Source organism: Molossus molossus, unplaced genomic scaffold (assembly GCF_014108415.1).
Source record: "Molossus molossus isolate mMolMol1 unplaced genomic scaffold, mMolMol1.p scaffold_m16_p_14, whole genome shotgun sequence".
Classification (NCBI taxonomy): Eukaryota; Metazoa; Chordata; class Mammalia; order Chiroptera; family Molossidae; genus Molossus; species Molossus molossus.
Window position 1 is genome coordinate 3,103,002 of NW_023425349.1, and position 26,580 is coordinate 3,129,581.

The window sequence follows — 26,580 nt, forward strand, 5'->3', positions numbered from 1 at the left end:
CAGTGTCTGTCCTGCACAGGCCGCCTTATTCACGTCGCCTGGGGTGACCCACTTTTTGTCCCAAGGAAGTTGCTCTGCCCGTCTTGGGTCTCCCCCTGGACCCGTGCCTTCCTCATACCCCTGCTCTCTCCTTATCTGCCCTCCTCTGGCAGGGGTGTCTACGTGTGACAGTTAGACCTCAAGGGTCCTCTTAGGTGAGACACGTAGACTGACCTTCTGCATCGGGGATCCCAGTTGTTAGACCACAAGCATGTGATTTCAACAGGCAGACACATACATGTAAATGAGCCTGCCTGTGGCCGGACAGAGGAGACAGAACAGAGCTGAGTCCGAGAGATACCCACAAACCTTTCACGATGGTCACCTCTGGGACGGGACTTGTAAGGCTCTTATCTTCTTGAGGTAATGTCTACATTGTTTTTTAATCCTCACCCGAGGATATTTTTCTATTTATCTTCAGATAGAGTGGGAGGGAGGGAGAGAGAGAGAGAGAGAGAGAGAGAGACATTGACTGGCTGCACCCCACATGACCACAACCAGTGCCAGGGACAAACTCGTGACTCTTTGGTCTGGGGGCTGACACTCTACTGCTGAGCCAAACTGGCCAGGGTGATGTCTACATTTTAAACAATGCATGTATGACTTATTATTCTAAAAATGTTAAAGTCATATGCTCAGTGTTCTCCATTTATTACTCATCTATGGAGTAAAGTACATTATTTAGTTTTTATTTTTAAAGGCTTTATTACAAGGACAACAGATGTTTGTTATAGTACAATAATTAATTCTAAAGGAATTCAGTGTAAGAACGAGGCAGAACGAGGCGGTGCAGGGTCCCTAGAAGTGCAGGTTTATTGGGAATTAGCCTGCAGGACTACCTCTAAGGAAGGAGTAGCAACTGGCTTGTACAGACTAAGGATTTTTAAATTTAGGACTGGGGGGGTGTCGTTCAGCCGAGGAGATGTGGTCGGCTTTGATTGGTCGGGCCTGAGGTCTCCCGAAACTTGTTTTTCTTGTCAAGCAACCGTTGTTTGCAATTTTGAATGGGTTAGGGTGGTTCCGGCATTCGTTCCGCCTGGCTGGAGTGATGGGTTTTGGTTTTCTGGGATGAGAGGTTTAGGGCAGTAATATGGAGGTTAAGAGCTAACATCTCCCGACTCTTAGTTCATATAAATTGGAAAAAAGTTTGTGTTGATTGGAACTCTGGGTTGACCCCTAGGGAGGGCCTCTGTAGCTCCTTCCTGCTGTTCTCCCTCTGGGTTGCCCCTCCTGGGGGGTCACCTGGGGTAGTGGGGTGGAAGTTTGGAGTAGAAGTCGGTGGTGGACGACCCTGGCGAGCTCGGTCACCCGTGCACGTAGAAGTTTCAGAAAACTTGGGAGAAGCGGCAAGAGGAGAGAAATTACTATCAGTGGAGTTATAAGTGGGTGTAGGATGTTAAAGAGGGGGTTTGGCCACCATTGGCTTAGTGGTGATGCTTCCTCGGGCCTGCGATTGCGGAGCCTCTCCTGGAGTTTTCGGAGAGAGTTAGTATTTTTCCCTACCATACCTGATTCCTTGATACAGTAGCAGCATTTTTCTTGGAGGAAAAGGCAGGTACCTCCTTTCTCAGCGGTGAGGAGGTCCAGGGCCCGTCGGTTTTGGAGGGCGACCTCTGCTAGGGAGGTGAGTTGTTGTAGGGAGGCTAGAGAGGCTGCTGAGTTCTCGAAACCTCGTTCTAAATCGGCCTGGATTTGTTCGGTCATTTTAAGGCTGCGTCCGAATCCGATCCCCCCAATTCCTAGGGCTGCTACTGAGGTGGAAAAGGTGCGGCCTGCAAGAAATGGGAGGAAAGTAGCCCGCTTCTGGTGGGAGTTTGAAGGGTTCCGGCTCCCTCACCCTCAGTGTAACGTAGAAGCTGTGGGGCGAGGATTGCGGGACACATGGGCCCGGAGAGGTGGTGTCGATGCGGTTGGTTGGAGTGTGGTTCCACCAAAGAAAGTTCCCCTGGGACTTGTAAAGTCAGAGGTAATTTGATGAGTTTGATTGCATGTCGGGTGGGAGATGGCTCTACAGTAGCATAGATGATAGGTGTTAGCGGGAATGGTAGAGAGCATAGTATATGGGTTGGGTACTACCAGGGTGATGGGGAGGACGGCTGAGTTAATAGAGCACAGGTCCTGTACGAGTCGGTAGGTGCCATTTGGCTTGACGACAGGGAGGGTTGGAGTGTTGTAGGGAGAGTTCGTGGGGATTAGGAGTCCTGAGGCTAAACATTTGGAGATGAGGGGTTTTAGGTCCTGTCGATGTTTTCGAGAAATGGGGTACTGGGGTACATTAGGAAAGAGAGAGATGTTTTTAAGGGATATTTTGATGGGGATCTGGTGAGTAGCTATGGAGGGCTGGCTAGGGTCCCAGACCTGAGGATTAACAGAGGGGGAAATGGGAAAGGAAGGGGGGGAATCGGAGGAATCAGGGATGCGGTTGTCGTCCAGCAAGCAGAATATTCTGATATTTTGAGAAACGGTTGTAGGTCTCCTTGGAGGGAAGAGTTGGAGGGTAGTATGGAATCTGCTTAAGATACCCCATCCTAGGAGGGGGGTGGGGCACTGGGGCATGACTAGGAATTGATGTGTAAATGAAGTTCCTTCTAAGATACAAGTTACAGGAGGGGTGATAAGGGGGCAGGAGCGCCGACCTGAGACCCCCACTATGAAGGTTTGAGAAGAGCTGAGAGGGCCATTAAATCCCGAGAGGGTGGAGAAGGTGGCCCCAGTGTCTATGAGGAAGGAGGTTTCCCTACCTGCTACGCGCAGGTTTACCCTGGGCTCACTGCTGGTGATGTGTACTGGGGCCGGTGTCCCAGGGCCTCCTCCGTCCTCTGCCACCAGTCCCAGAAAGTCTGTTACTGCCCTAGGAGGGGCATTGTTGGGGATCGTCGACCCAAATGCCCTTTGCTGTTTGGGGCAATCAATTCCCGAGTGGCCCTCGCAGTGACAGTGGGGCAAGGCCCCGGCGTGGGGCGAGGGTTTGGGCACTGTCTCGTCCAGTGGCCCATTTGTTTGCATTGGAAGCAGGAGCCAGGAGGATTTGACTGAGGAGGTTGTCCCCTAGAGCCTCGGTCCCTCGGACCAGTGTCCCCTTGAAGGGCCTTCGCTAGCACAAGGTAGTTCTCCTGTTGTCTTTCTGTTGCTCTGCCCTCTCCGTTCCCCCCGGTTGTTACAGACCTTAGAGGCAGTATGAAGGAGCTCTCTCTGAGGCGTCTCGGGCCGTCCTCAAGTTTTTTGAGTTTGCGCCTAATGTCAGGGGCAGATTGGGAGATGAAATGGGGGTGGTGGAGGGTGGTCCCCTCTGGGGTGGTGGGGTCCATACGAGTGTATCTATGAAAGGCCCGGGAGAGTCGTTCTAGGAATTCTCCCAGATTTTCTTGGGGCCTTTGAATGATTTCTTTGATTTTGTCATAATTGATGACCTTATTGGCTAGTTTTTCTAAGGCCTGAAGAAGGTAGTCTATAAGACGGTCGCATTCTCTACAATTAGCACAACCAATTTGATAGTTCCAATTTGGGTCATTGGGAGGAACTGCTCCCGTAGAGGGAGATTATTGAACCGGGCATGTGCCTCATCAGCTACTTGCTGGGCCGTCGCCCCCACCCAATCCTTATCGTGTGCAGAGAGGGAGGAAGAAAGGATGATAGAAAGATCGTGCCAGGTAAGATCATAGGATTGAGTGAGGTATCAAACTCCTTGATGTAGGTGTCGGGATCAGAGGAGAAGGAGCCAAGGTGGCATTCAATTTGGATAAGTCAGAGAGGGAGAAGGGGATGTCTACACGGACTATTCCCTCAGCTCCCGTAACCTCACGGAGTGGATATAGGCCGGGATGGGGAGGTTTATGTGGACAGAGAAAGGGGAGGGACGTGGGGGAAGGCTCGTCTGGTGGGAGAGAAGAGGTATTCGGATAAGGCGGAGCGGTTGGTGCTGCGGGAGAAGGGGTGTGTCTGGGGGAGGAGGGGGAGGAGGAGGAGGACTGGGGGCCGAATGGTCTTGAGGGTCAAAAGAATCTGTAGAAAAGAGGGGGATTGGGGATCAGGCTAGAAGGACTTGGTGGGTGGAGGGGGTAGAGCAAAGGGAAGGGTGAGAGCGGAGAGAGAAGAGAGCCTGCACGTAAGGAATTTCTGAGGCCTTGCCTGTCCGGTGGCAGGAACTATCTAAGTCTCTTAGAATATTGAAGTCAAAAGTGCCATTTTCTGGCCTTGAGAGTTATTGTTGAGTTTATACTGGGGCCAGGTCGTATTGCAGAGGAATATGAGTTTGCGGGTCCTCAGATCAGAGAGGCCGAGGTTTTTTAGGTTTTTCAGTTTAGGCAGCCAAGGGGGCTTGAACGAGGCTGTTTTGATTGAGACGACCCCAGACAAATTAAGGAGTCATCACCCCAACTTGAGTGCCTGAGAGTAGCGAGAGGTCCGACTAGGTACTGAAAGGTAGCCAGGCGCCGCCGGTGGGAGGTGGGAAGAAACCGAAGAGCCAAACAGCCGAATAAGCAGAACTCAGGCTTTATTGGGTACACTCCGGGCGGGTTCACAGACTCCGGGAGTCGAGTCCGAGAAGCTGCGCCCGATGCTGGGGTTTGTGATTTTTATATCCGCGCCTATGGCAGCGAGAACTTGTTGTTAGGGTTAGGTCTTGAGGGGCTACGCATGGGGGCCCCTGGAATGTGAGTCTATTGTCCCGGGCAAACAGTTCCTGGACTAGGACAGGAGAATGGGACAGGAGTTGATCTATGAGTTCGGGGCAAACAGTTCCTGAAACAGGGTGGGAGTCTAGGTTGGGTACGCGAGGTAACGGCTGAGCAGTTTGCCTGGCGCCAGCTCCCAGGCTCTCGGACAGGTACCTAGATTTGGAGACGAGAGCGAGACAGGCAGGTCACTTGATGAATTTCGAGACGAAAATGAGAGGGCCGGGCCACCCGGTAGCAAATTGTAGGTGGAAGAATAAGGGAGCACAGGGAAGGAGAGAGAGTGTGAGAAAGGGACAGTGAGGGTGCCTACAATTTGGAAGGCCAACCAGAGAGGGGAGGGAGAAATTCCTTCCCTTCTGGTTCGGCAGGTAGGAGGGGGCCCGGGACGGGTTGGAGCCGGCCAGTCAACCCAAACCACAGTCCACCCAGAATGTGGAAGTGAGCTCAGGGGAGCTTCCGCAGCCCACTGCTTCCCAGGTAGTAAGGGTGGTCTGTGCTCGTCCAGGCTACCAGGCTCCCGTTCCCGGGTTCAGCACCATCATGTGAGAACGAGGCGGAACGAGGCGGTACGGGGTCTCCAGCAGTGCAGGTTTATTGGGAAGCAGCCTGACCGACTACCTCTAAGGAAGGAGTAGCAACCGGCTTGTACAGACTAGGGATTTTTACTCAGTACTTTTTTTCATGTAATTTGTGTGTGTGTGTGTGTGTGTGTGTGTGTGTGTATGTGTGTGGTACGTGCTCCTAGCTGGACCCGGGACTCTCTGGTCCACAGGCCGACGCTCAATCGCTGAGCCAAACTGGCCAGGGCTTCAGACTAGGGATTTTTAAACTTAGGGCTGGGGGGGGGGGTGGTCATTCAGCCAAGGAGACATGGTAGTCTTTGGTTGGGCCTGGGGTCTCCTGAGTTCTTGATTGGTTGGGGGCTGGGGTCTCCTGAAACTTGTTTTTCTTGTCGAGCGACTGTTTGCAGTTTTTAGTGGGTTAGGGTGGTTCCGGCCTTCCGTTCCTCCTGACTGGGGTGATGGGTTTTGGTTTCCTGGGATGAGAGGCTTAGGACAGTAATATGGAAGTTGAGAGGTAACACCCAGAATCAAGTAAAGAACAAAGTCCTTCCAGGGAGAAGAGCCCTGAAGGGTTGCTCACTGGTCTAACCCTTTCCCTGTCACACAAACAGGCACGTAGCTGTGTTCCACACCCATGCATGCACAGTGTGCCTGGGCCTGTTTGTGTGTGTGTGTGCACTTGTGGGTGTTGGGCGGGGAGGGTTCCTGGGCGCGTGCTCTTCTGGAACTTCATTTCCTGGGGGTGGACACTGCCAGTCAGTCCTCTTCCTCCTTGGTATTTTCTGTGTCCCCTTTAGCCTTAGTTGGGAAAGCAGGGCTTGGAAACCAGGGCTGACCTCTGAGGGGGGAGGAGGTGGAGCTGGGAGTGGAGGTGGTGAAGGCAGCCAGAAGTGACTCACCAGCTATGAGGTCCCATATGTCTGGCCTCTGCCCTGTCCCATACCCCCACCCATTCCCAGCCTAGACCTGCCCCACCCCTGTCCCCACCCTACTGCATAACTCCACTGAGCTGAGCAGCCCCCTCTGAGGTGGCACCTCTTACCCTCAGCCGGGAGCCCAGGTCTAGGGCAGCTCAGCCAGTCACAGGGGCACCGTGAACGTGCTCTATCCACGTGGGGTTCTCAGTTGCGACAGCAGGGCCCACTGGGGCTGGTGCAAACAGAAGGGACCTTTGAAGGGGCCTCATGGAAGGAGCCAGAAAGTCAGAGCATCAGGCTTGGGCCTTGCATCAGGACCACACCTCAGGGTCCTCTGCAGCAATCCCTGCCCAGCCCTGTGCCAGCCCCAGCCCACATGCCCAGCACATGCAGCTTCTGCTCGGTGGGGAAGAGGGAGAGAGCCCTGATGCCCTCAAGGTCAGCTCAGGTGGAGCACATTGCTCTGAGGTGGCCAGGTGAGCCCACGTGTTGCCATGGTGAGCAACACGTCTCATTGGCCCAGAAATGCCCCCCACCCCAGCAGAGGACATAGGTCCTCGAGGTGGGGACTCACCAGGCTCCCCCTCAAGGAAGAGAGAGAAGCCCCTGACTGTAGGGGATGCACGAAGAGGGGAGAGGAGGACATTTCTGTGGCTTTCTCTTCCAGCGGATTTCAAGATAAGCCACAGACTCGAAAGTGTTTTCTTTTTTTTTTTCTTTTTCCTCACCCGAGGGCATTTTTCCATTCCTTGTTCAGATAGAGTGGGAGGGAGAGGGAGAGGAAGAGAGAGAGACAGAGAAACATCGACGTGAAAGGGACACATCGAATGGCTGCCACCCGCATGACCAACCAGGGCCAGGGACAAACTGCAACCGAGGTACGTGCCCTTAGCGGGAACCGAACCCCGGTCTCTCTGGACCGCAGGTCGACGCTCTAACCGCTGAGCCAAACCGGCCAGGGCTCAAAAGTGTTTTCAAAACACATATCTGACAAAGAATGGGTACCCAGATATATATAACCCTTTAATCCTCAACAATAAGAAAACAATCAACAGCCCTGGCCGGTTTGGCTCAGCGGTTAGACCGTCGGCCTGCGGTCCTGAGAGACCCGGGTTCGGTTCCCGCTAAGGGCACGTACCTCGGTTGCAGTTTGTCCCCGGCCCTGGTTGGTCGTGCGGGTGGCAGCCACTCGATGTGTCCCTTTCACATCGATGTTTTTCTCTCTCTCTCTCCCTCCCACTCTATCTGTACAAAAATTGGAAAAATGTAAAAAAGAAAAGAAAAGAAAACAATCAACACAACAGATGGGCATAAGCTCTGGCCAGACACCTCACCGCAGAAGGTGCACATGGCCAGTCAGCATAAGGGAAGACGCTCCACGTTACGTGCCACCAGGGCTTTGCAAAACACTGACCCCACCGAACGTGACAAGGACATGCAGCAGCAGGAACTGCATTCACTGCTGGTGGGCACGCACAGGGCACCTCCCTCAGGGAGCCAGTGTGGTCGTTTCTTACGAGATCAAACATACTTTCCCAGGAGCTAAAATACATGTCCCCACAACCTGCACCAGGCGTTCGTAGCAACTTGATTTGAAGTAGCACACAACTATGAAGGACCCAAGTGTCCTTCAAGAGGTCAGTGCCCACCTAGATGCTCACAGATCCCTCGGGTCATAGTAACGAATGGTTTCATTTACACAGCACTCTCCAAATGACAGGGTACAGGACAGGCGGTGGGTGAGGGGACAGGTGACTATCAGGAGAAGCATAAGGGAGAATGAGCTGGCTATTGAGGTCGGTTTGGCCAGGAAAGGACTGTGCCGAGGGTCACGTGGGCACAGCCGGAGGAAGTGGAAAGGACAGGAAGTTAGACTGGAGGGAGGCCCCCTTAGAGACCCTCTGCAGGTGGAAACAAGGTCCGGGCTCGGAGGAAACGCAAGGTGGCCACTGCAGCTAGACACTCCTAGCACGCAATTTCTCGTCTAAACACGCAGCTTGACCTAAATGTTTATTCTTGTCCCTCAAGAGCCCCCGAACTATAAGTTTGGGGCCCCGCACAGCCCAGGTCCAACTTGAGTGGCAGTGAGGACAGGGACGAGGTGGAGGCTGGCTCCCGTGACCAATGTCAGGGTCTGATTGACTGTGGAGGAGACCAGAGACAGGAAGGCCCAGGATTAATGCAGGAGGGAGACTGTTTCTACAATCAGGCCAACATGACGCTGGCCAGGTCCTGGCCAGTCACAGTGAACAGTGATGAAAATGGCGGGGAGAATGGACAGCGGCAGGATCTCAGGACAGGCAGGCGCTTTGAGACGGTAGCAGAGTCACAGAGGATGTCAAGGCTCTGGGCTTGGCGTTTCCCTCTCCTGAGGTGATGGGAAGGGGGCTGTCCTGCTCTCTAAGGGCAGTGGGCAGTGCCTTGGGCCCGACAGGCTGCCGGGCGCCCACCGAGAGGGTCCTGATACGACCTCCCCTCCACGTCCTGCCACTAGGGGCTAAAGCCGGAGTCAGGTGTGCCCTCGGCCCCCATCACTATGGTGCCCAGCTGCCCTGGAATTGACTTCATCTGGAATCCCTTGTTTGTCAAGAGGGCTGGGCCCACCTGCCTCATCCGAGCTGAGGGGCCTGAGGAGCCCGGCGGGCAGCTGATGGCCGGGCCACTCCAGGCACGTGTGCCCAGGGAATGGACCTGTCTCCTGCATGCCTGCGTGTGGGGCGGGACACGGGTGGAGGTGCCCAAAGGCCTATATGTGTGGGGTGGGGACAGTGCCGGGCCTCAACAAGTTCCCTCCGCAGGACAGAAAACAAAGTGCAGCTATGCTCCAGGGGCCATAAAGGTTCTAATCCATCAAGGCAGCATCCTAGGTAGGCTGGGTCCCCCACAGCCCCCCTCAGCCCTCCTCCACCCCTCAGCGGTTGCGGATTTCCTGATGGTTCTTGGGCACAGCCACGTATCTCAGCTTCTTCATGACCGCTGGCCAGCCCAGCAACTGCTCGTCCCACAGGTACTCCGGGGACAGCACCTTGGTGGGCTTGTGGTCCAGCAGGTACCTGTTCAGGTGGCTCTCGTCATGCCAAACGGCCTCGATGCCGTTGGCGCGGTCAGTCGTCATGGCCTGGTGACAGGCCGTGGTGAGCCGGTGAACCTCGGACACCGACCCCCCAAAGAGGCCCCCCAGGTAGTAAAAGTCACCCTGGTCCTTGGGGATGTACGCCTGTGACTGCGGCCGGCGCTCGTAGGTGAAGGTCTGGCGAGTGGCCCCATAAAAGCCGGGGTGGAGGGTGGCGAAGAGCGGGGACAGGATCTCCACGCCCATGTGGTCACGGAAGCGCATGTCCACGTCCGTGCACACCAGGAAGGCCACCTCACGCAGGAAGCGCCTCGCACAGAAGTCACTGATCATCTCCATGCGGCGCATGGACACGTCCTGCCAGCGCGCGGCAGCGGGGACCTGGAGGACCACCAGGCGGCGGCCCTTGCGCAGGGGCACGCGCGGCACGTCCCCCGGCCGATCGGTGAAGACGTAGTAGATCACCCGGTGCCCCACCATGAAGTGCTCCTCCGCCGTCTCCAGAAACAGCTTCAGGAAGACCACGTACCTACAGCAACAGGAGAGGGACGGGCAGGGCGTCACTGTGGAGCCACCAACCCTGGGGCCCTGGAGCCTGAGCACCTTCTTCAAGGAGCAGCCACTTTCCTGGCCTGGCCTGAGCCAGTGCCAGCGGGGCCTCCCTAATCCTCTGCTCCCAAAGATGGGGGCCGTCAGCACCCCATCCTATGAAGGAGGGCCCGAGGCTCAGGTGGTCGGAGCAGGAGCAGCCCCTGGGCCAGCAGAGTGTAGAGATGAGGGGTTGGTGGACGGACGATTTCTAAGCTTGTGATGTGCATTCTCACAACCTGGCCAGCCTAGGATCAAAGTGAGTGGGTGGACAGACAGGTTTGACTGGAAGGTAGGAAAACCGCCTTGGGTGCAAATTAATGCCTCATTTGCATGTGTATAAGATAAGGTTTGCGTGACAAAGGTGGGAACACTGCCTTGCGTGGCCAATGAGTTGTAGGACTCAGGACCTTCTGGGTTCGTTATTTTTTAGCTTTGAAGTCTCTTTCCACCATAAAACCTGAGAGACAAGGCTAGGCCATCTCAAGGAAATAATTTATGTAGATCCACATGTAACTTGGGGAACCACTCTGCAAATAAATTGGGCTGCATCCAGAGGTCTGAAGCATTTGCTCCCTTGCTGTGCTCCCCCTCACTCCCACCAGCGTGCGCTTGTAGTGCATTCCGTTGTGTCAACTCCCAGAAGGCCTAGAGAGACGGCAGCAGAGCTGGAGCGGGGTCGCACCCTGTGCTGTGGTCCTGGGAGGAGATCTGCCCACCCCCCACCCTTACCTGGCCTCAGCTGAGCACCTCCTGGCCCAGCTTGAACCCAGGAGGGCCAAGCCACCAGTACCCTCATTTTAAGTGGGGGCTCCACACTGCCTTTTCTACCCCTAAGGGTCCTCCCTCAAGCACTGCAGGGTGTCTTGCTGACAGGGTCCCCAGCAAACTGCTGGTAGTCCCAAGAGGGGTCCCCCATGAACTCACCCACCTCCTGCACTATGGACCGGGTCCAGCACATGGGGAGGGAGGGAAGAGGTGGACCCCAGGAAAATGAGAGAGCTTGCTTTGGCCCCAACTGCAGTCCAGGGTGCAGGGTCAGGCCCAATTCATAGGCCTCCCCCACCCGGGGGTGTCTTCTTCAAATGCCTCTGATGGCTGGTTCTCTCCTGAGGTCTCCCAGGGTCACCTGCCCCACCGTGAGGACAGCCACAGTGTGCTGAGCCCCCAGCGACCCTGACTTTCTCGGGCAGCACTGAGGTGCCTCCCCTGTGCCTGCCTGGCACGTGGCCGGTTAGTGAAGTCCTCACAGGGAAGGTGAGCACAGTGGCTGAGCAGGGCACACGCAGGTACCCCCACCCGCATGCTGAGATCCAGCCCGACTCCAGAGCTCATCCCGAAAGTCATGCCGGCCCCTGCCCTGTGAATGCGGGCTCTGGGCTTTCACATCTGCCGCTCTGGGGGACAGGGCAGGACCCCCCCACTCTGCCCTGGACACAAAGACAGACCCTGATGAACCTGTCCCTCCCACCTCTGGTCTCTGCCCTCTGTTGTGCCACCTCCTTACTTTTTGATGGCAAAGATGGTGAGCCCGACGGTGACGTTCTGGAGCCGGAACTGCTCATTCAGGATGTCAATGTTGAAGGTGCCCTCCCAGATGATGGGGGCTAGCCAGGGGGTCAGGACAAGGACATCTTTCCTTCTGCACCGCGAGAGGGCACCATGGCAACGTGTGAGCTGGCAGGAGGGTAAAGACGCGCGTCCCCTCGCTCACCGCCCACGGGGCACCCCCACTCTGCCCATCGCCTCTGCGCCCGGGGCTGACCTCCTTCCAGAGGACTTGGCATCCGCAGGAAACCTACCAGGTACAAACTGTGCAGATCCCCTCCACGGACCAGATACTGCACCCTGGGACCCCAGGGGCAGCCGGGATCCAGCCAAGCGGGAGCCCCTGCGAGGAGGCCCCTCACCCTCTGCGCTTTCTTGGGCGAATGAGGGGCAGGAAAGAGGAGAGGGGGCCACAGGGAGGAAAGGCAGAGAAGCTCTGGGGGCGCCAGGCCCGGATCCAGGCGGCCCAGAGGGAGGATGGGCAGAGCCGGTTCCAGGGGAGATTCCAGTGGGACTTCCCTGCAGTGTCGCGCGTGACCGTGAATCCCAATCAATGTACTCACGAGGGTGTCAGCACCCGGGGCTGGGGATAAACCATCCTGCAAAACAGCAAGCGTGGCCTGAGTTTCCGGAAGCTCTCTGCAAGTCCCTCGCAGGGGCAGGGGTGGCGGTGGCGGAGAGTGACTGAGGCCTCTGCCTTCCGCCTGGAGGAGTGCCCGGGGCTGGAGCAGGGCCGTCGTCTCCGGGGGAGCACAGGAGGACGGATGGCCTGTCCCCAGAACCCCCGCCTCTGTCTCCCACACACCCTTGGGCTGGAGGGCAGGCGTCCCGCCGGGAGGACCCAGAGGAAGTCACTGTACCTCGGTAATTTCACAACTTGCTGGCCGGCTGGCTTTGTAGCAGCTTCGCTGTGGAGTGAGAACAGAGGGCTTTTAGCAGGACAACTCAGGGCCACGCTCAGGGGATGGGGTGGCCCGGAGTGAGGACACGGACTTCGTCTTAAACATGCCCTCCCTGGGCAGTGGGCTGGTGCTGGCCTGTGTCCCTGCATGTCTGATTCGGGGACATGAGACACCACAGTCGGAGGAGGGGTGCCCTCTGCTGAGCCGTAGGGCCCGCGTTCACCAGCCGCTGCGGAGCCGAGACCGAGCAGGTGGTGGTTTAAAGGTGTCGGCGCGCTGACCCTCCTCGCGTGAGGTGGCCCGATTTCTATCCCTGCACATGACTGGCCTCGGTTTCCAGATTCCAACCAATCAAATGCTGATGCTGTAGATTTCTACAGCCCGGTCCTCAAAGGGATGCAGCTTTGTCTCTCTTGAGGACACTGATCTGGGAGCCACCCAACTAGCTGATACAAGGCGGGGCTGGCCCGATGCCGAGAGCAGGAGGAGAGAATAGGTCCGGCAGGGGGCTCAGCGGGTGCGAAGACCCACAGAGCACAAACCTGGACCCGGGCTGTCAGGGGCGTGGACCCCGTCCTTCACGCACTCACCCTGCTCCTCCTGGTCTGGTCCCCAGCACCGGAATTCTTGGGCTCAGGACCCCAGCGCTGCGGAAGAGCCCGCCCCAGGGCCCTTGTGAGGAGCACGGTCCTGGGACGGCCTGGGACCTTCCCCAGGGACAGCAGGCGGTGCACCCAGGTCATGGGCCCAGAGCTCCCAGAGCAGCTGCTGGACCTCGGGCAGGGCCAGGGGAATTCTCCCCAAAGCTCAGAGGACTGGGCCCAAGGAGGGCCGATTACCGGGGCCACCGCTCCCCTGTGAGCCCCTGCCGCCGCTGGAGGGGTCCCTGTGCACGGCCAGCCGGTCCGAGGCTGCCCAGGGACAGGTTCCTGGCAGGGTCCCCGCCCCCAGTAGAGCGGCCAGGTGACCTCCTCCCTGTGGCAGCACCTGCTCCCCCTGGAAGCAGCTGACAGCACAGCCCCTCCGCTGCCCGTGCCCACTCCCGGCCGCGGGGACTTCCCGGCCTGCCGCGCCTCCCCACTGGTGGCGTGGGGGGAGACGGCTCCTCACAAGGTGAGGCCTCAGTAAGAGGGAGTGTGAAGCTTGGGACCATCGGTGGGGCCTGAGGCGGCCGTCATCTGTCCCGTCATTGCTGTTGTGATCCGGGGACCGGGGACAGCTCCGGGGCAACAGAACCTGCTTTGCTCCTGCTGCTGCTTCTCCCAAGCCCGGCAGACCCAGAGGGTCCCGCAGGCTTCTTACCTGAGGAAGACCAGGACGAGCACGGTCAGGAGAAAGGCCAGAGGGCGAAGGGAGCGGCACTTGGACTTTTCTGGAAAACAGCGATGGAGACCCGATCACCCACTCTCCTCCCCTCCAGGCCCGCGTCTGTCTCCAGGTGATACGGGCGTCACAGCGCACAGGCCTGGGTCCCCCCGAGCCCCCCACCCTTGCAGGTGGGTTTGGAGCATCACTGGGGCCCCTGTTAGACCCTGCCCAAATGCAGACATTTCTCCTCTCTCCCTGCGAGGGGCAGCTGGGTCTCCCTCCCAGCACACCCCCCAGGGGGCCCCTGACTCCCAGGTACCCGGCCCCCCCATGGCCTCTTTCCACTGAGCACCCCCTTTCCTTGGAGACTGACAGGACCCCCTGACAGCACTCTGTACGTCCAGTGCTAACCCCACCAGGGGCGGGGAATCACTTGCTTCCATTTTGAAAGACTATTCCATGTTTCCTTCTAAAAATCTTTAAAATATAGATTTAGCCCGGCCGGTGTGCTTTGTTGTTGGGCATCGACCCTGCACCACGAGGTCACCAATTTGATTCCCGGTGAGGGCACATGCCCAGGTTGTGGGCCCGATCCCCAGTGGGGGCCATGTAGGAGGCAGGCAGTCCATGTTCTCTCTCATCGATGTTTCTATCTCTCTACCCGCCTCCCGTCCTCTCTCTCTAAGAAATCTATAAAGCCCTGGCTGGTTTGACTCAGCAGTTAGAGCGTCGGCCTATGGTCCAGAGAGACCCGGGTTCGGTTCCCGCTAAGGGCACGTACCTTGGTTGCAGTTTGTCCCCAGCCCTGGTTGGGTATGGGGGTGGCAGCCACTCGATGTGTCCCTTTCACGTCGATGTTTCTCTCTTTCTCTCTCTTCCCTCCCACTCTATCTGAACAAAAAATGGGGGGAAATAAAGCCAGGTGCTCGTAGCATCAGCTCTGCAGCCTTAAAAAAATAGAATCTTGCCCTGGCCAGTTTGGCTCAGCGGTTAGAGCGTCGGCCTGCAGTCCTGAGAGACCCGGGTTCGGTTCCCGCTAAGGGCATGTACCTCGGTTGCAGTTTGTCCCCGGCCCTGGTCGGTTGTGCGGGTGGCAGCCACTCGATGTGTTCCTTTCACGTCGATGTTTCTCTCTCTCTCTTTGTTCCTCTCTCCCTCCCACTCTACCTGAACAAGAAGATGGAAAAATGTCCTTAGGTGAGGATTAAAAAAAAAAAAAAAAAGTAAAAAAATAGAATCTTAAAATAAAAAAAAAAGAAATCAATATAGAAAAATAAATAAATAAAATTAAAATGTATTTGAAGTATAATGTATTTGAAGTATAATTTTTTTTAAATCCTGATCTGAGGATATTTTTTCTATTTATCTTCAGACAGAGTGGGAGGGGGAGAGAGAGAGAAAGAGAGAAACATTGATGTGAGAAGGACACATCGACTGGTTGTCTCCTGCACAACCCAGACCAGGGCCGGGTATGAACTGCAACCAAGGTACATGCCCTTGACCAGAATCAAACCTGTGACTCTGGACCACAGGCTGACGCCCTAACGACTGAACCAAACCGCCCAGGGCTTGAGGTATAATTTATATGCAATAAATTGTATCTGTTTTAGGTACACATTTGGATGGATATTTAACAAACCACCACCCCAGCCCAGTGAGATACACAAGTTGCCTTTTGTCCCTTTGCATCAAATACCACACAGCCCTGCCCCAGGCCCCTCCAGTCTGCTTCCCGTCTCTGTCTCCAGACATTTCCCTCTCGAGCCTTTCGTGTAAATGCGATTATATCATACACACTCTCTTTTTTTTAAATAATAATTTTTATTTATTTTTTATCCTCACCTGAGGATATTTTTCTATTTATCTTCAGGTAGAGAGACAGGGAGAGAGAGAAAAACATCAACGTGAGAGGGACACATTGACTGGTTGCCTCCTGCACAACACTGACCAGGGCTGGGGACGAACCACAACCGAGGTACATGCCCTTGGCTGGAATTGAACCCGGGACTCCTTGGTCCACGGGCTGATGCTCTACTGCTGAGCCAAACCGGCCAGGGCTCATACACACTCTTGTCTGGCGTTGTTCACGCAGCATCACCTCTTTCAGACCCTTCATGCTGGTGCATGTATTTTGTAAAACTAATTTGATGGGGATGAATTCCTTTAGCTTTTTCTTTTCTTTTTTTTCCCTCTAGGTCTATCCATGTTGTTGCAGATGGTAAGATTTCTTTTCTTTTCTTTTCTTTCTTTCTTTTTAAAAATTAATTTATTTTTGTTACAGGTGTTTCTCCTTTTCTCCCCATTGATACCCTCCTCCTCCTCCTGATCCTGCCCCCACTCCCCCAGCATTGTTGTCTATGTCAGTCGGTTATGCTTATTTGCATATAAGTTCTGTGCTTTATCTCTTCCCTCCTTTCCTCCCCCCTCCTCTGAGATTTGTCAGTCTGAACCCTACTTCTGCGTCTCTGGGTCTATTTGTTCATTGGCTTATTTTGTTAATTATATTCCACAAATAAGTGAGATCATGTGATACTGGTCTTTCTCTGACTGGCTTAATTCGCTTAGCATAATATTCTTCTTTCCTTATTTTTAAATATGTTTTTATTGATTTTTAGAAAGAGGAAGGTGGAGGGAGAGAGAGAGAGGATAAAACATTGATGTGAGAGTGAAACATTGCTCGGCAGCCTCATGCACACCCCCTGCCAGGGATTGAGCTCAAAACCCTGGCATGTGTCCTGACCAGGAGTTGAACCAGTAACCTTTTGGTGCACAGGATGGCAGTCAACCAACTGAGCCACACCAACTTTCAGCTTTTTTTTTTTTTTTAATGTGGGAAGCTCTTTAATCTGTCTGTTGATTCTAAATGATGGCCTTGCTGATTAGAGTAATCTTGGTTGCAGGTCTTCACTTTTTATCACTTTGAACACTACTTGCCAGTCCCTCTGTCCTGCAAGGTTTCTGTTGAAATATCAGCTGACATTCTTATGGGAGCTCCCTTGTATGTAACTAACTGCTTTTCATTTGCTGCTTTTAAGAATATTCTGCTTGCCTTTAACCTTTCACTTTCTTTTTTGTTTATTACAGATATTTCTCCTTTTTCCGCCATTGACACCCTCCTCCCAATCCCGCCCCTCCCCCAGCATTGTTGTCTATGTCCGTGGTTGCATATACAGGCATATAAGTTCTGTGGTTTATCTCTTCCCTCCCTCACATCACCCTCTTCTGAGGTTTGTCAACCGGCACCCAAATTCTATGTCTCTGGGTCTATTTTGTTCATCAGCTTGTTTTTTTCATTACATTCCACAAATAAAAACCTTTTGCTTTTTAATTATGACATGTCTTGGTATGGGCCTCTTTGGGTTCATCTTGTTTGGGACTCTCTGTGCTTCATGGACTGGTATGTCTATTTTATTTTATTTTATTTTATTTTATTTATTTTATTTTATTTTATTTTATTTTATTTTATATTTATATTTATATTTATATTTATTTTTTGTGGTACAGGCTTCTAGCAGGAACTGAACCTGGGACTCTCTGGTCCGCAGAAGAAGCTTTTTACACTAATCTCATTTTTAAAAACTCTTTTTTTTCTTTTTGCTGTCCTGATTGGGTGTTTTCTTCTACCTTGTCTTCCAAATTGCTGATTTGATCCTCTGCTTCATCTGCTGTTGATTCCATCTAATGTCTCCCCGGTCACCTGAGCTAGGTGCTCCAGGGGTGGTCCTTGTGCGGGCTTTGTGTGCATGACTGACCTTGGGCGTGTTGTTCGTGGAGCTAATTGGGTGGTGTTCTGTTGTGGTCTCAAGCCAGCCACTTGCTGTGTTGGCTCTGGGGCCTCTTGGAGCAGGCTCAGGTCAGCTGCTGCCTATGTCTGGCCTGGGGCCACTTGTAAGAGCTACAAAGTGATCTGTGGTGTAGCTGCCTGTGCTGGGCTTGAGGAGTCTGGGGGTGGGAGTGGGGTTGCCTAGCAAGAGGTGCAGGGCATGCTGAGGCCAGCTGCTGCTGGTTTGAGGTTTATGAACCTTCGAGAGACTTTTAGAAAAGGCCACAGGGCAGGCCCAGGCCTGTTTGCCAACAATGTAGACAACTTAGATGAAACGCAAAGATTATTGGAAGACACAAATTAGAAGACTCTTAGTAGCAAAAGCACAAACAATGAAAGATAAAAATGTTAAATTGTAGTCAATCAAAATTAAGACTTTTAGATTGGGGTGACTGGATGAAAAAAGGCCAAAGAACATATGTGCATAGCCAATGGACACAGACAACAGTGTGGTGACCGCCAGAGGCGGTGGGGTGGAGGAGGGGCAGGGGTTAGGTAGAGGTGGGTAAGGGAGGAACAAATGGGGACATCTGTAATAGTATCAACAATTTTAAAAGTTAAAACTTTGTACTTCAAATACACCATTGAGAAAGTGAAAAGACAAGCCATAGACAGGGAGAAAATATTTGCAAATGGCTAATAAGTACATAGAAAGATTCTCGACATCATTAGTCATTACAGAAAAGTGAATCAAAACCACAAGGAAGTAACTCTTTATATCCACATGTGGGGTTCAGGGGCTGGAGGATGGACGTTTTGTAACTTTGTGTTAAGCACTCTCACCTGACCCGGGGGGAAACCTGGCCCGCCCAGGTGTATTGGGTGCTTCAATTGCATGTGAATAAGGGTTTGTAATCTTTTGCTTCAAGGAAATAATTTTAACCTGGGGGTACCAATCTGCAAATAAAAGGGACTGCGTCCAGAGATCTGGAGCATTTGCTCTCTTTCAGAGTTCCCTCTCACTCCCACCAGCATGTGGTTGTAGGTTCATTGCATTGCACCGATCCCGGCAGGCCAGGAGATGGCAAGTGATGACCCCGAAGTGATCCGGGTATGCAGCAGCGAGATTCCATGCGACCAGCAATGTAATGGTAGGCAGAAGGGAATGAGCTATCCGGATCCTAAGTAAACTTCATTCACTTGAGAAAGAGTATTCTTGAGCCGGCGGTGCCTGGCTTGGGGCAGCTGCCAGCAAATCTAGTGTCTGAGGGGTTTCCAGTAAGCAGCGTGGGGTTGGGGCTTTCTAACGATCAGTGACTTTATGCGTGAGCCTTACAACAGCTGCTGAAAACGGCTCAGTGCTCTGCACGGAGCGGAAACTCTTGCAGCTTCTGAGGGATGTACAGGAGTTGTGCCCGTGGTTCCCTAAGGAGGGCACATTGGATTCTGACATGTGGTTCAAAGTAGGGGAAACTTTTAGGGTGTGCAAAGATTTAGGGTGTAAAATGTCCACCTGGACCCTTCTTTTATGGTGACTGGTATTTACAGCATCGCAGCAGCTGACTCAGGAGAGCAGTCCCAGCAGTGCAGGGCTCCAACCGCCCCTTGGGAGGAAATTCTGTCCCCACATGGTCGCCAAAGGAGGAAAGTTCTCCTCCCCCTCCTCCACCTTTTGTGGGTGTGGCTTCTTAGCCTCACCACACCCAGCTATGGAGGCTGTTACAGAGCCAGGAAAGCGGGGGACCTTGGGGCTTTCCCAGCTATAATCCAGCCAGCTCAACAACCTGTGCACGAATGTTTGCCCTATCAGGTTTTTAAGAATTCAGGCAAAGCATAAATGAGAATGGTCTGCAAAGTTCCTTTATGATAGGAGTGTTGGAGGGAATAGCTGGTAGTTATCTGATGACTCCCTGGGACTGGACGGCGCTAGTAAAAACAGTGTTGACCCCAGCCCAGTGGCCCAATTCACCATGTGGAAGTTCACACGGAGGGTTGGAGACTTCCAAGCCTCCACAGCAGGAAATGCCAGCCTGGAACTTACCACCACCGCAGAATTAACCCTTAAGGACTCTGATGATGTTTGTTTAGTTCCTACAGGAGTGTATAGCCCCTTGCCAGAGGGGAAAGTAGGGTTAGTGGAAAAGTAGGGTTAGTGATGGGAAGATCTAGTTTAACAATGAAAGGATTACAGGTGATGCCAAGGGTAATTGACTCAGATTTTGAAGGAGAAATTACAGTAATGCTTAAGGCTGTGGGCTTTCTTTCTTTCTTTTTTTTAAATTCTCATCCGAGGGCATTTTTCCTTTTTTTTTTTCAGATAGAGGGGGAGGGAGAGAGAGAGAAACATGATGTGAAAGGGACACATCGAGTGGCTGCCTCCCACACGACCCCAACCAGGGCTGGGGACAAACTGCAACCGAGGTACATGCCCTTAGCGGGAACCGAACCCGGGTCTCTCTGGACCGCAGGCCGACGCTCTAACCGCTGAGCCAAACCGGCCAGGGCCATATCTAGATTTTGTAGCTCGGTTGCTACAGGCAGTTAACAGAATAATGTATGTTTCAGGGGCCGTCCCTGCCGCTGGCTGCTCTGTGCGTCCTGCATGGCACCGTGCTTTGGGACTGGGGTCGGTGTGAAGAGCCCCTTGTCCTGGGAAATGGGGGTGGTGGGCGGGCGGACACACAGGCACCCACCCGGAGGCCACAGAGTTCCCCGGGGAGGGCGGGGAGGTCGGTCAGGCCACGGAAGGGGCGTGCTCCTTCGGTGCCAGCCCGGGCAGCTCATCCGTTCCCTGCCCCAGGCTTGGCAGCAGCTAGTTTCCAACAGGCTTCTCTGAACTCTGGGGAGTTGAATATAGGGATCCCAGGCGTGGGCACAAAGTGCTCTTGGAGAGTTGAAAAACACTGCCTCGGGTAAACTTGCACGTTAGGACATTGCTCCCTTTCCTACGTCCTTTTGTAAACCTGGGGTCAGAGGATATTCTCCCATCTCTCTGCCCACGATGGGACCCTAATACTGTCGGGGGGAGGGCTTCCTTGGACACCTTTCACCGTGTTCTATTAGGCCTATTGGCTGAAATAGCAAAGGTGGTAGTAGCAGCCTTAAGGGAAACAGGGCCCTCAGGGGAGGATCGCCCTAGGAGGGGTCTGGATGGCAGGCCTAGGTCCTGATTAGGGATAGAAAAGACAATGGCAAAGTCAGGTGTAGAGGAACAAAGTAAAATCTTTAACTTGGAAAAATGATAGGGCCAGGACTCCTTCCAACTGAGCCCTCGGTAGCAAACAATAACAGGACAATAGGGGACACAATAGTTAGTTGCCTGGTAGACAATGGTGCAGCAGACTCAGTCCTGGCTGGGCCAATGGGCCCCTAACCTACCTCTGGACTTCAAAGAGGACGATGGACCATGAGAGAAATACCGTGACTCATTCATTTCTGGCCATGCTGGAGTGCCCAGATCACCTACTCAGACACGATCTTCTCCAATGACTGTTCAATTGCTGGCCACTACCACTCCAGCCCCACATCAAGTTCCACAAGATGTTGGCCATCAATCCTGCCAGTCTGCTTCTTGCATGATGACTCAGAGAAACCTCTACAGGACTACCTGGAGGTAGTCGACAGTGCACACGGCCCACCCAGACCTCAAGGATGTCCCGCTGCCATCATCAGATGAGGTATTGTTCATGGACAGGAGCAGCTATGTCCAGGAAGCAATCAGGTATGCTGGGGCAGCAGCAATAACTCTGGACTGTGTCATTTGGTCTCAGCCGTTAAGTAGGGAAACTTCAGCCCAATGGCCTGAACTCATAGCCCTAATCCAGGCTCTGCAATGGGGTAAGGAAAATCTGCTACAGACCAGAAAGCGAGGGAGGCAGTCCTAAAACCAGTGGGGCCTCTCCAGATACACGAGGTCAGAAAATGACCTGGCTGAACAGAGGCAAGCCACCCAAGAATCAGTGGTTGATGGACACTGCCTGATGGGAGGCTGTTAGTCACAGAGACTTTAGGTCGGACTTTAGTCAACCAGCTGCACCTACCCACGTAGGCTACTCCAAGCTTACTAAACTTCGGAGAGACAGGTTGTGTCCATTAAAGTCAGAGGGAAAGGGGGAAGGCAGAGAGAAGCAGGAATGTGTGGGTCTGAGCAGGGAGGAAGAGAAGGAAATCTGGGCCGTGTGCAGACAGCAGGTGGACGGAGCAAGCTCTCAGGTTCATGTCAGGGAGAGGACTAGGAAAGTCGCAGAGGGTCTATGCAAGTTAAGAAAGATTTAGACAGGACCTTAAAGGAAACCTTAACCAAATTTACTTTAGAAACTGGTGAAAACTGGCCCACTCTGCTCCCCCTCGCCCTCTTACAGTTCTTGCAGGCCCTGCAGTTCACCCAGAAAGCTCTCCATAAACTCATCTGCGATATCCTGCCTGTGCCCACCTCAGACCCCGTGCACCCTTTCCAGCCCAGGGACTCAATATGGTTCTCTGAGGACTCTGGCGAATGGTGTCCTCTATGCAGAAGACTGAAAAAGACACTCCTGACCACCGCAGCAGTGGCGACCCCACAATTTCAACAAAACAAAAAGAGGGGAGATGTGGGGTTGGGGGGTTGGAAGATGGACCTTTTGCAACCTTGTGTTAAGCACTCTCATCTGACCCGGGGTGAGAAACCTGGCCCGCCCAGGTGTATTGGGTGCTTCATTTGCATGTGAATAAGGGTTTGTGATTTTTGGCTTCAAGGAAATAATTTTAACCTGGGGGTACCAATCTGCAAATAAAAGGGACTGCGTCCAGAGATCTGGAACATTTGCTCTCTTGCAAAGCTCCCTCTCACTCCCACCAGCATGTGGTTGTAGGTTCATTGCATTGCACCGATCCCAGCAGGCCAAGAGTCGGCACCACAAGCATAGCTCTGACAAGTGTGGATGAGGTTGGGAGATTGGAACCTCACACACTGTTGTCAGGGATGTAAAGTGGTGTAGTCACTTTAGAAAACTGTTGGCAGGTCCTCAAAATGTTAAACATAAAGTTGTCATATGACCCAGAGATTCTACTGCTCGGTATCTAACCTAAGAGAAATAAACACATCTGTCCAAAGACTCATACAAATTTCACAGTAGCGTTGTTCAAAAAGACTAAAGAGTAGAAACAACTAAAATGCCCATTGATGGGTGAGTGGATAAACAAACATGGGTGTATCCATACTATGAAATTATTCAGCAATAAAAATGAATAAATATTGATACTACAACAAAGAATGGACCTTGCAAACATTATTCTAAGAGGAGGAAGTCAGATGCAGATGATCACATATTACTTGTCATTAATATATAAAATTATGTGAAAAGCCCAGGAAAGGTAGTTACAGAGACAGAAAGTGGCGACCTGAGATGGTGGACAGGGGGACAGAGATGGGAACAGGAGTGGCTGAAAATGGGCACTAGATAATTTGGGGGGCTGATGGGAAAGTTCTAAAAAATATATATTTTATCCTCACCAGAGGACATTTTTGCATTTATCTTCAGATGGAGCAGGAAGGAGAAAGGAAGAGAGAGAAACATCGATGTGAGAGAGACACATTGACTGGTTGCCACCCACATGACCCCAACAGGGGCTGGGGACAAACTGTAACCGAAGTATGTGCCCTTAGCGGGAACCGAACCCAGGACTCTCTGGTCTGTGGGCCAGCGCTCTAACTGCTTAGCCAAACTGGCCAGGGCTAAATATATATTTATTTATTTATTTATTTATTTATTTATTTATTTATTTATTTTTAGAGAGAAATATTGACGTGAGAAAGAAATATTGATTGGCTGACCCCTGCACAATCCCCACTGTGGATCGACCCTAAAACCCAGACATGTGCCCTGATGGGGAATCGAACCAGGACCTCTCAGTCCATGGACGACGCTCAATCCACTAAGCCACACCATTAGGGCAAAGTTCTAAGATTTATTACACATATCTGTAAATTGACTAAAAATAATTGACTAGTATAAGTAAAATAAGTGAAGGTTATGGTATATAAATATATATTTTTCCTTTATTGATTTCAGAGAGAGGAAGGGAGAGGAAGAGAGATAGATACACTGATGACAGAGAACATCGGTTGGTTGCCTCCTGCATGCCCCCCACTGGGGATTTGGCCTACAACCTGGGCATGTGCCCGACCAGGAATCGAACTGGTGACCTGTTGGTGCCTGGGTCAATGCTCAACCACTGAGCCACACCAGCCAGGCAATACATAAATAATATTAAAGCTATTAAAAAAAAGTGCCTGCCCTGGCCAGTTGGCTCTGGCCGGTTGCTCAGTGGTTAGAGCGTCGGCCCATGGACCAATGACTTGTGGGTTCGATTCTGGTCAAGGGCACATACCTTGGTTGCGTTTCATCCCTGGCCCTGGTGGGGGTCGTGTGGGAGGCAACCAATTGATGGGTCCCTCTCACGTCGATGTTTCTCTCTCTTTCCCTCTCCCTCTGCCCCACTCTATCTGAAGATAAATGGAAAAGTATCCTCGGGTGAGGATTAAAAGAAAAAGTCCATCTGTAACAGATCATTGGCCTAAGCTAAAGGAAGAGAGAAACCAGGCATGTCCGGTGCAGGGCTCGGTAAAGACGGACTTGAAGTTCTGCCTGTAATTCTGCATGAGGCTTTTGCCCCACTCTTGCCATGGGTGAGACCTGCCCAGCCAAAGGACAGCAGAGCCTGGGGTGCTGCCACTTCGCAGAAGTCTCTCTCTGTCCTCTTCCTCTCTCCGTCAGAGTGTCCCCCTTCCTCAGCCCCTGTCATCCCTCTGTCCCCCAACACGGTCCACTGACTTCCGGAGGGCCTTCCCCTGGGCTGGGTCCGTCCCTTGGCGCACTGGTGCCCTGGACTTTCACACACGGGCTATACCCCCTTCATGTCCCTAAGGCTACCCCTTCACCTGGCTCATTCTGGCAGGTGTCCTTCCCAGCTCCTGCTCCTTACCACGGGCCTTAAAATATCGGTTGAATGCACACACTGATGAATGGATGCGGGGAACCTGAGAATGGGGACTAGTTTCCCAGGTTTCTCAAAAGACCGGAACGCCTTCAAGTTTGCATCCAGTCTCCTCATGGGCCGGACCTCACTGGGACCAATGGCAGAGTCCCTGGTCCTCTGAGGTTCCCGGAGCAGCTAAAACTCTGGTCTGTGCAGCCTGAGGCCGACCAAGACATCATGACACCCTGGGCTCCACGGAGGCTTGGGGAGATGTGTTCCCAACCTTGAGTGACCCACTGATCCACAGGACGACTGTTTCCATGGGTCAGAGCTATCCAGCCGCGCACCTTATGTGGCAGCGCCAACTGCACAAAAGTTGTTTATGTGATTTGAGAACAACCAAAAGATGAACAAGAGACCGAGGAAGGGGGATGGGGAGGACCCTGACAGGTGCAGGGGCAGGTCTTCGGTCAGACTGACCTGCATTCTAGGTTCCATTCTGCCCCTCCCCACCCAACCTAAAGCTTTAGGACAGTTCTTAAATCTTGATAAACCAGTCTTCCAGGGGACTGTGTCAGCCAGGCCTTCCTCCTTTTTTTTTTTTTTTTTTTTTTAATCCTCACCTGAGGACATTTTTCTATTTTTTGTTCAGATAGAATAGGAGGGAGAGAGAGAGACATCGACGTGAAAGGGACACATCGAGTGGCTGCCACCCGCACGACCAACCAGGGCCGGGGACAAACTGCAACTGAGGTACACGCCCTTAGCGGGAACCGAACCCAGGTCTCTGCGGACCGCAGGCCGACGCTCTAACCGCTGAGCCAAACCGGCCAGGGCGAGCCAGGCTTTCCTGAAGGGCCAGTGACGTCCAGCCAGTCCTGGCTTACAGTCGACACTGGCACATAGCACCTATCATCGAGGGCAGGGGCATGACTCGGCACGGTCCATACGCTCTCTGAGCATTTCCCACTCCCTCCTCTGGCCTGCAGGGCAGCCCGCCCGCCTGGCCCTTCCCCCACTTCTCCCCCAAACCCAGGTGAGGTCTCTGCTTTATTTTATGCTCTCCTGAACCCAACCCGAAAGTTGCATCCCCAAATGTGTCTACACAAACTGCTCCAGATGAAGGGACTGTTTGTCCCCTGTGGCCACTTCAGTCCTGGTTCTCCGCCTCCTTCCCCAGCCCTGCAGCTGCCGGTGCCCACGCCACGCGTGTTCTGCTTTGCAGACACAGTTCCCAGGCGCACTCAGCCCACCGCGCTCCCCGAGGCACCTCCGCTTGTCCAGCCTGGAACTCTCCCAGGTGACAGCAGGTGCGCAGGTGCCCGGTGACCAAGGCAAAGGGGAGGGACTGGGCTGGCGCTATGAGAGCCTGCCAGGCGGTCAGCCTCCGGAACCCCAGTTCAGGGAAGGCCAGTGTGCGTCGGGGAGGGCGTGGGAGAGTCCTGGAGACAGAGATGGTCCGCAGGGCCACCGGACCTAACCGGCACCGGGGGTGCAGAGGCGAGCCCCCACCTGCCATGCCTGCTGGGTCCCGGGCACCGAGGGTCTCAGGGGTCTCCAGACCTCCGATTCGCACAGCTCCATGGGTGGGGAGAGGAAGGGGGCACTCCAGACCCGCTGCCCTGGGCGCCCATGTCGCTCAGCAATCGGGGGTGCTGGGTCCCCCCCCCCCCGCCCCCGCCACAACTCTTCCCGCCTTGGGGCCGCCACTCACCAGCCTGCACCCGCAGCAGCTCAGCCATCGCTCCGTGTCCCGCAGCGGCCGCCTGAGTCCCCTCCGCGGTGCCTGTGCGCTGGCCCAACGAGACCTTCCTCAAGAGGCCCCCGGGGTGAGGAGATCTGAGGCCCCCAAGAGGGCCACCCGTGGCCCAGTCCCCTTGAGGCTGGGATTCCCCGACGCCAGACCGGGGGAGGTGACGGGGGACTCAGGCCAATGCTGGGCCTGGGGCAGGAAAGTCGGGACCTCTAGGCCCTGTCCGGTTTGGCTCAGCAGTTAGAGCCCCGGGCCGCGGACCAGAGAGACCCGGGTGCGGTTCGCTAAGGCACTGTACCTCGTTTGCAGTTTGTCCCGGTGGGGATTGGGGTTGTGCGGGTGGCAGCCAGTGTCTCTCTCACATGGATGTTTCTCTTTCTCTCTCCTACCCTCTCCCTCCCGCTCTATCTGCAGATGAATGCAAACATGTCCTGGGGTGAGGATACAAAAAAGGAAAATCGGGATCCCCAGGAACTCGGGCCAGGTGGAG

General features: G+C 53.7%; 1 protein-coding gene across 2 annotated transcripts; it reads right to left on the reverse strand.

Moving 5' to 3' along the window:
- Positions 1-8,697: 8,697 nt before the first annotated feature.
- On the reverse strand, positions 8,698-26,305 carry LOC118629684 (histo-blood group ABO system transferase-like). Of its 2 annotated transcripts, XM_036261236.1 has the most exons (7): positions 26,052-26,305; positions 13,612-13,681; positions 12,900-12,956; positions 12,268-12,315; positions 11,971-12,006; positions 11,367-11,501; positions 8,698-9,800 (listed from the first exon to the last, which is right to left on the reverse strand). In XM_036261236.1, the coding sequence occupies exons 1-7, from the start codon at positions 26,077-26,079 to the stop codon at positions 9,110-9,112; spliced, it is 1,065 nt and encodes a 354-aa protein (XP_036117129.1). In that variant the 5' UTR covers positions 26,080-26,305; the 3' UTR covers positions 8,698-9,109. The 2 variants fall into 2 exon arrangements, with proteins under 2 accessions (XP_036117129.1, XP_036117131.1); XM_036261238.1 differs by lacking the exons at positions 13,612-13,681; positions 26,052-26,305 and having other exon boundaries at positions 12,852-12,948.
- Positions 26,306-26,580: the final 275 nt, after the last annotated feature.

Excerpts from the sequence above, each read along its gene's own strand:
- LOC118629684 (XM_036261236.1), bottom strand. The coding sequence starts at position 26,079 with ATGGCTGAGCTGCTGCGGGTGCAGGCTG. Across the intron at positions 13,682-26,051 it reads GCTGCTGCGGGTGCAGGCTG|AAAAGTCCAAGTGCCGCTCC; the intron begins GTGAGTGGCGGC and ends GCTGTTTTCCAG. Across the intron at positions 12,007-12,267 it reads CAAGTTGTGAAATTACCGAG|GATGGTTTATCCCCAGCCCC; the intron begins GTACAGTGACTT and ends GCTGTTTTGCAG.